The 9,566-nt window shown below is 33.1% G+C and overlaps 1 protein-coding gene across 2 annotated transcripts in view; it reads right to left on the reverse strand.

Annotated features, from left to right (window-relative positions):
* Positions 1-9,282, reverse strand: part of LOC103573847 (prion-like-(Q/N-rich) domain-bearing protein 25) — a 48,014-nt gene extending 38,732 nt beyond the window's left edge. For both annotated transcript variants that reach the window (XM_014441377.1, XM_008553085.3), the window contains exons 1-3: positions 9,198-9,282; positions 9,034-9,124; positions 6,955-7,200 (exon numbers count right to left, since the gene is read on the reverse strand). In XM_014441377.1, coding sequence (XP_014296863.1) covers positions 6,955-7,200; positions 9,034-9,124; positions 9,198-9,230 — 370 coding nt within the window. In that variant the 5' untranslated portion in view covers positions 9,231-9,282. The remainder of the gene's footprint in view (positions 1-6,954; positions 7,201-9,033; positions 9,125-9,197) is intronic.
* Between the last annotated feature and the right edge of the window lie 284 nt (positions 9,283-9,566).

The following is a 9,566-nucleotide window of genomic DNA, read 5'->3' on the forward strand; positions in this document are numbered from 1 at the left end:
ATTTTGGAAGGTCAGACAAAGCGAAATAAAGAGTATCGAATGCAACCTTTTCTTGTTGCGACATAATGGCTTCCCGATTCTCCTCTGGTAACGCGGCTTTCAGGCCTCTGATCGTTTTGCGCAACGTGAAAAAGAAATCTTCGATGGTTTCGCTTTCTCTCGGGCTAGCTGAAGCTAGACGTTTGTGCCAAACAAGAGCTGCATCACCGTCTCGATATCTTTCTCCCAGTATCTCGAGAAGTTCTACGACGCTATGAATTGGAGTGTATTCAATTTGATCTCTAGCACGACTAGAAATTCTTTTTACGATTTTTGCCACGAACATGTCCTGATGTTCCGGGATGATGCAAGGTAACCAACTCCGTACGATTGCGTCAAATTCCTTAAAATCTTGTTCGCAATTTGATCCTTCTCCATTAAATTTAGAAAGCTCTCGATAGAGCTCCTTGGCCATGTCATACTGAGAAGGTGGAGTATTTGCATTGTGCAAAGTGGCATCTAGCCGGATAACGGGTCTTTTCTCGTTATTGACCATTTCGCCCTTTAGACCACCGACTGGAGGAGGCGTCAAATTTCTTCGCCTCCTGTTTTTGTTGGTACAAGAAATGGTGGTGACCACACCTTAAGGTAAAGCGTAAGACGAGGATATTAAACGTCTCTGAACTCTGAGCAAAATTGCTGAGTTGGTCAAAAAGAGAAAGGAAGAATTAATAAAAATTTTTTTTTTCATTAGCTCAAAGCTGTACAGTGAGGTCGATGTGCGACTTATTGCTGACTTTGTGATTTGGTCGCGAAGTCGAGGACGGTGAACTCAGGCGTTTCGCAACTCGAATTGAGGGGCGAAAATTGCTGAATTTACAATACGTGGAATTGCTACCTGTTGAGGTGTGGCAAGTCCACGAAAGCAGGGTGTGGCACTCTCAAGAAAATGCCACGAAACTCAAAATTCTAAGATGTGAAAATTTCGAGAAGAGAAAAATAACTACAAAAATCTACCTTTTCTCAAAAATGGTAGAGGAATTATAACTGTGGCTCAACAAGAAGGATTTTGACTTCGAATCCCACTGCTGCCACCAGTGTTCTTTATGTTATGTCCGCCGCTTAATTTTAAATTAATTATCCGGGATTTCTCCCTTTGGTAGCGATAGAAAAATTTAGACGAGCGATTTGGAGGTTGCGGACAACATTAAAGAATACGAGGAAGATGTATCTTCCTATAATATATTATTTATGGTGGATCTTTTACTTCGAAGTAAGAACCCAAACGTCTCTGAAGAGACTGGTGATCTTGTGTTGAACCAGTTATCTTATGAAAGAATAGAGTGTAAATCTTTCACCTACCTTTCGATGTTTCTTTCATTCTAGTCACGGCAGGTTAGATCCCTCCAGAACGTTTCAGCTCACTCAGCTTCCTCCTGTAGGATTTGGTTGGATAGGCGCGGCTGGTGTTGTAGGATGTAAACTTATGTGCTACTCTCGAATGAAACTCGGAAGGCTGAACTTATGGTTTTTCTGCTTTTTATTTCTGATTTAGCTACAATTCACTTGTACACTGAATCTTTTACACAAATTTTTAACAATTGATATTTTAAGAATATTGATTATTCACGGAAAATTTATGGAATTTTTATTTTATATTTAATGCGTCCTTTGTACACATCCGAGAAGTGATTTTATGCGCAAAATAACTCAGACCGAGATGGAATCGCAAATACACGTGATTTGCGTCACTATTTCAATCGGACCGGAAGGTTCTATTAATCTTTGAGGATTTTTAATAGATAAAGAGGTCGATTATTGCTTTTTCAACGCCTAAGCGGAACCCTGCAATAATTGACTGCAAAAAGATGTCAATTTTAGAATGCCTTATTGATTATTCAACGCCGAAGCGGATTCCTGCAATAAGGTTGGAATAGAAAATATTAAAGATCCTTTTATTGACTTTTCAACGCCTGGGGCGGAATCCTGCAATAAGAGTGCACGAAAGTTGGACGTTAAAATATTCGCGGACCGTAAGTTAGAAGAACTGACTAGCCATGAGCTATGAGTGCTCAGGCTTTTTATAAACTTTGATTGAGCGATTAATGGAGAATTTTTAAATATTCTTATTGGTGGAAGGTGACGACAGTTTATTAATTGTTCGTTCACCTTATTGCAGTTATCCTCCCACTATTCTTTGTCGCATAAAAAGGTGGAAAAAGCTGACGCTGCGTTTTCGCGCGCTTTTAAAAAGAAGAGCTCTATAATAATCATTTTTAAACAATTATTAGAATAAAAAAAAAAATTATTTGGGCATAACATTATAAAACTAACCAGTCGGAAACCAACAGCTGTCGGGGAGAAATTTAATGTATATTTTCCTTTGGATCTTTTTCTACTGCTTCATCTAAATTTCCCTGATCTTATTTGTTACTCGTATATAATTATTGATAATATATATACACTACTGAAAAAAATTAAAGGATCAAAAAAAAATTCCAAATTTTCGGGTGATTTTCAACAGACCATAACTTCGAGAGAAATGGTCGTACAAGAAAGAAAAAAAAGGAAATTTCAGCTCCAAGTGTCTACTTTCTAGATTCTAACTTAAAAAAATTTATAGCGTCAGCGGTTTTTGAGTAATCTTAGAAAAACCAGCGACAAAAAAAATTTTCAAATTTTTTTTACTTTTTTTTTGGTCTACGGGCGTGGGAAATTTTTTTTTGCTTAACCACTATAAGGATCGGATACCTTCATTATTCAGCTTTAATTTCATTTTTTATAGACCTTGATACGTCCACTTGTCGCTGAGATATCGGACTTCAAATGGAAAAGGATCCTTTTGTCTTTGATTATCGATATCTCAGCAACCAATGATCGCACAGAAAGTTAATGATGGATTTCAAAAACTTAAACGAATTTCCTTGAATAATTAGCCATTGCTTTTTCGACAAAAAAATTTTTTCCTTTCGTCATATAAATTTGAAAATGCAGCAAAAAAAGGGCTTTTGGTGGTTTTTTGGAAAATCAAGCGCTAGATCGAAAACATTGTGGAAATCAATAATGTTGAGTATGCATTTTACAGTTCAATATGCCCACAAAAACCCTACAAAGAGCCAGATTAATCCAACCAGCCGTTTTTTTGTTACACTCCATCGATCGTTTGAAAAAATTAAAGGATCACGTTTTTTGCTCTGAAAAGCTCATAATCTTTAACAAAATGAAAAAAAAAAAATTTCCGAGCTTTGTCAACATTTTCATTACTAACTATGCTGAAATTTTCAAAAAAAAAAAATTAAAAAAAAAAAGAAAATTAAAAAAAAAAAAAAATTTTTTATTTTAAATTATTTTTTTTGAACAACTTTAAGAAATTCAAAAGACCACAGAACGCAGCGAAGAAAACGTGTTAAAAATGGTTGGGCGTTGGTCTCTTAAATTTCTTAAAGTTGTTAAAAAAAAAGTTTTTTTTTCTTTTTAATTTTATTTTTTTTTTTAAATTTTTTTATTTTTTGAAAATTTCATCATAGTTAGTGATGAAAATGTGGACAAAGCTCGGAAATTTTTTTTTTTCATTTTGTTAAAGATTATGAGCTTTTCGGAGCAAAAAACGTGATCCTTTAATTTTTTCAAAAATTCGATCGAGTGAAACAAAAAAACGGCTGGTTGGATTAATCTTGCTCTTTGTAGGGTTTTTGTGAGCATATTGAACTGTAAAATGCACACTCAACATTAGTGATTTCCACAATATTTTCGATCCAGCGTTTGATTTTCCAAAAAACCACCAAAAGCCCTTTTTTTGCTGCATTTTCAAATTTATATGACGAAAGGAAAAAATTTTTTAGTCGAAAAAGCAATGGCTAATTATTTAAGGGAATTCATTCAAGTTTTTGAAACCCACCATTCACTTTCTGTGCGATCATTGGTTGCTGAGATATCGATAATCAAAGACAAAAGGATCCTTTCCCATTTGAAGTCCGATATCTCAGCGACAAGTGGACGTATCGAGGTCCATAAAAAATGAAATTAAAGCTGAATAATGAAGGTATCTGATCCTCATAGTGGTTAAGCAAAAAAAATATTCCCCACGCCCGTAGACCAAGAAAAAGGAAAAAAAAATTTGAAAATTTTTTTTGTCGCTGGTTTTTCTAAGATTACTCAAAAACCGCTGACGCTATAAATTTTTTAAGTTATAATCTAGAAAGTAGACACTTGAAGCTAAAATTTCCTTTTTTTTTCTTTCTTGTACGATCATTTCTCTCGAAGTTATGATCTGTTGAAAATCACCCGAAAATTTTGAATTTTTTTTTGATCCTTTAATTTTTTCCAGTAGTGTATAATTTTCCATTATTTATTATCTATTAATTCGTCCGATTGTTCATCCGCTTCGTCACAAGCTGCTTGCTCGGATCTTTCCCTCGTAAGTTTTCCCCCTGAATAATTTGTCCGTTTTGGATAAACGGTCTGGCGCCAGCGTGCACTAATTCAGCCTGAAGAGCTAGTCCAGGCACCACAACTATTTATTTGTTTCCAATTCAACTGATAATTTAATTCTGGTTTAAATTTATTAGTTTATTATAACTGAATCTCAGTGTTTATTATTTTTTAATATTATTTTAGTTATTATTTATTTATCATACGTGGGTGCCGCATACGCTATATCGGACTGTTCTGCGTCTCCGTCGCGGAATTTGAGCACCGTATACGATATAAGTTCATTATAAAACGTTTTTTGTCTCTTCTGGAAAGTAGAAGTTTTTGAGATACGAGGTTGCGTCAGAAAACCCTCGAAATGATTTTGACTCGATCTCGACACTTTTCTTTTTGTCTTGATCTCGAACTCAAAATGTAAGTCTCGTATAGATCTGGAAAAATCAATCAATTCATTATATCATCTTGTCTTGTCTTGTCAATCTTAACTTGGACTTCAAATACTCTAAATGTCTCTTAGATTAATTTGAAAAAATTTACACGATATTATTTTATTGTTTAGTATTTTATGATCGGGATAGTTTTTAAAAATGTCTTGCATTTGGTATTGAGTTCTTTATTCTTTTTAAAAATAGACGAGCTTCCGTAGTTGACACAATCAATTTTATTTAAAATTCATTAAAGAATCAGCGGTGAAATCCTGATAAAACACAGTAAATTATTTTGATTCACACAAACAATCATATGCCATTTTCACGGTGACCTCACAGTGAATTCACCCAAATTTACGGTAGTTCATAATGATTCAGGGTAATACGATAAATTACCGTGATTTTGGTGGCGATAGATTGATTTTCAGTACTATAATATATGCTATTTGGTTTTACTACACTCGGGAAAAAAAGTTTAGATCTGATGCATTTTGTATATATTTTCCCAGATCAAATAAGATCGATTTAGATCTAAACAGACTGATTTTTATGGAAAAAGTTATGGCAGCCTAGATCTACTTTGATCTGAACAGATCATCATAACTATTCATACATAAAAGTAGACCAGACCTGATCAAATTCGATCATATTTGACGTAATTTGATCTAGGCAGATCTAAACTTTTTTCCAAGCAGTTATATTAAAAGGCATTTCTTGTTTGTTGAACAATTTATTATTAGGAGATATAACCAATAGATTTGTATACCACTCACCAAAATACCTTTGCTAGCAATACATGCAACAACAAAATCTTAATGTCCGGAATAAATTCTAGTAAATAACATTTATTCTATCTAATATTTGAAGAATAATCGAAATATGAAAATTATGAAGAATTTTTTTTAATGTCATGGATTAAAATAGTAAATGTAAGTTAATATGAATATTCAGTATCGTAAGAATAGAATAAATAAAGGCATTTCAAAAGAACTAGTAGTCTTGTTAATGAATTTAAAGTCTTATGAGTGTTCAGGCTTTTCTTTGAGCCTCATTGAGAAACCTTCTGATACGCATTATTACTTGATTTTAGATGGATCAGATGTTACAGTTTCCGATACAGTTGAGACACTATGTTCTTTTTTTTAATAATGATTTTATGATGCAATTACCTTTATTCTAAAATTCATTTTGATTCCATCACCGTGAATCAAGATTTAAATTATGTTTTTCACCGGTAAAAACACCGGAATTTTATTGTGTATCACGGTGAACTCTCACGATAGATCACAGTAAGTCTCGGTGACATTCACAATGATTCAACGTAAATCCTGACTACGCAGGTACGCGTGAATTTGAGTGCATTACAGTAAAAGTATAGTGATTCATAGTAAAATTGCAGTGACTTACCGTAAAAGTCCAGTAATTTTAATATGAATTACGGTAAAGTCACATGGTGAATCACTGTCATTTTACCGTGAACTGAATCTGCCAGAGAACACTTTATATCTATAGAAATGTAAATAATTCTATCAAGTTTAAATTTTATCTTTGCTTTAAATTAAAGTAATCTAGAAAAGTCAATAGATCCAATTTAACTGTCGACTAATAGAAGTGTAAACACAAAATCTTGATAAAACTTAGTCTCGATATTGCAATCGATAGTATCGTCTTGGTCTCGTCTTGATAAGTCGAGACGGGATCAAGACAGGATCAATATGATATCGATCTTGAGTGCAACTCTATGACTGCCTATCCGAGCCGAAGGCAACGATTGCAAACACGGATTGAAATGCCCTATAATTCTTTGGAGTACGTTTACTAATTTGCACTAGATATGCAGCTAAAAATTTATTCTTTCATCTCTGACCAGGGTAAAAATGGCACTAATGTTCATGATTTGGATTTTTATAAGAGAATAATATGCCTTCCTTTTAAGACGGAAGGTAGGATATTCTAACTTGCGACTATCAGACCTACCTTGATACCGTAGATCGTCTAGGAGAAGACCTACTGTAGAAGTAGATCAATCTGAACACGCGTTATCTTTTCTCGGATTGGGATTCACAAAGTATAACTTTACATTTAGTAGTATTTAATTTATTAGTAATTCACTTACGTGGTACGCATTGCTGTTTGGATTGCTGGTAATTTTCTTTGCATTTACATGACTTCTCAATACAGATAGAATTTTCAGTACTACATTTCTCGTCATTCCAACAAAATGCTCCCAATTTCGGTGAGCAGTATGTATCATTGATTCTGATATTATTTGCTCTACAAATGCATTGTTTGTCTGCTGAACATTTAGCATGCAGAATTTCACTACACTCTTCATCGTTGTTACAAAAAGATCTCAACTGTGCTATATTTAAAGTGGATAAGAAGTGAAATTAATATTTCATGAAAAAAGGTAGAATTTGAAGAGATCTTAACATATACCACTTAGACATGATCAAATCTGGATACATATGGAGAGACATAAAAATATTTGCAAAATTTAATTCTCACTAATCAATCCGACCTCTTCAAATCTTTTCAGATTCAACAAAACCTGCACAAACTCAAATTAAATTGTTTTTCAGTATCCGCCTAAACTGCATTTGGAGTTAAAGTCATGTATTTTTTTATCACGAAATACTTACAGTTAAAACTTTATTGTATGTAAGAAATATCAATCGTTGAGTATGTTTTCCTTACGACGTATCAATTTTAATAAAGTCATCTAATGTGAGCTCACGACTTTGGTAAGATTTTAAAAAATAAGAAACGCTCTATAGGTTGCGATTTTGCCTTCCGTTCTTTCGCGAAGAGAAATTAATGGTAACAAGACAATATAATATGGGGATCGTTTCCATATCGAAAGCTAAAGATTTTTTTGTAATTTCGATGATAGGAATGGCACCCATACAAATTATCGTAAACATTTCTACCTCGGCGGATTTGATTCTTAGACGATATGGGAATAATTTCTTTAAACTAACGATAATAACTCCTATGTCATTATGATTATCGAACTGTTCTTCTATGGTAACCGTTACGATATACTATGATATTTTTGCCCGTCTCGTTACTGGCCCCAATTCAACTTGTCACGCGCCGTGGTCACATGACAGAGAATCTTAAAGACACATGATCGTAAGGTAAGTAGGGAGCTAGTCAAAAATCACGATCTAAGACCCTGTGACATCGATGAGACACTTTGATCTTGAAGCATACAGCACTCGCATGCTATTAAAATAATTACTTATTAAAAGCGATTACCCGCTAATTAAAATAAATAATTAAATACAGGAATAAATTTGCGATTTCTTTCCTTTTACTGAAAAACATCGTTAAGATTAAATCGTTTCTTTATTTAATATAGTTTTGAATTAACAGTTCATGTTACTGATAAATAAATCATCAAATTTAAGTTAAATCTGTGTCACGCGCTTATCCAGCCACATTAAGAGGGTTGCCGCCAAAAAGCAGCCAAAGTATTGCAAAACAATTGCTACACATTCTTGTAAGTAATTTCTATTGTTATCTTTGGCAATAAACTTGCCTACGTTATTTAATCATTGTGCCTGTATTTTGTCTTATCCTCTAATTTATTAATTTTAAGTTAATTAATTCTATAATCAAAGAAAAGTAGCCTCAAAGAAATTCAATAAGAGTTTCATTGGTAATCATCACCATGGTAATGATTACTATAATATATGATACATTTACCATATTAGTATGGATATCATCACTATAGTAGTACAGTAGGAGTTATGACCATGATGTAAACGGAACTTCCAAATTCATAATAAAAGTGGTTATCACGATCTATATCATTTATTTTCACGTCCACCTAAGAATCGTTTCTATGTGGGTAGAGGATTTGTTACTATATCAGTATGAGAATCGTTTCCATGAGTATGATAATCATTACCATATTTTAAGTACCATGCAATGTCGTAACTGGGGCTGAAACTATAGGATCTGGTCCCGTAATATGAAAACTATTCCCAGTAATTGCAGACGTATATCCTATAATTCTAAGTGATTATTACTATAACGTTATAGGTCGATATTTTATAACCATACCAAATTTATGGAAAATATAAGAAGGTTTCTTTGTGGCTTTAAACAACAGACCGAAGCATTAAAAGTGTTTCTACGTGAACTTAAGCGGCAATGAATAAACAGTCTAGAGTTAAAAATTGGTTACCTTTATCCCTGCAAACAAAATTATTCGTCCATTGTTGTGGCTTGCATGACAAATTGTTGTCACAACATGGTTGTAGATGATGGGGATCACACTATTGGAATATACGAAATCATGATGTTATTAAATTTGAGAATAATGAGTTAATTTAATAAATTAATATTTACTATGTGATTATAATTAGCACACTGTCTAATCATTATTTTATCGGTACTATTCACTTGATATACGCATAACGTAAGCACAGCTAAGATTTTCTTCGAAGTGCAAAAAAGTTTTTTTGTTAACATTGTAAAATAATTTTGTGTAACGTATTTGAAGAAATAAAAGAAGTGCGTGATTATATCAAGTGGAATTTTTCTACTAATTTTTGTATTAAAAATAAGACTTAATCACAATGTTACGATAAATCAACAATTATTTATTTCTTAACAGTTATTTAATGACTTCGTGTTTATGACTGTTCAGTACGTATCAATTTCAACACACACAAGAACAATTCTATCATTGTGAGAATTATAGTTAGATATGTTCAT

The sequence above is a fragment of the Microplitis demolitor genome, chromosome 10 (assembly GCF_026212275.2).
Source record: "Microplitis demolitor isolate Queensland-Clemson2020A chromosome 10, iyMicDemo2.1a, whole genome shotgun sequence".
Lineage (NCBI taxonomy): Eukaryota > Metazoa > Arthropoda > Insecta > Hymenoptera > Braconidae > Microplitis > Microplitis demolitor.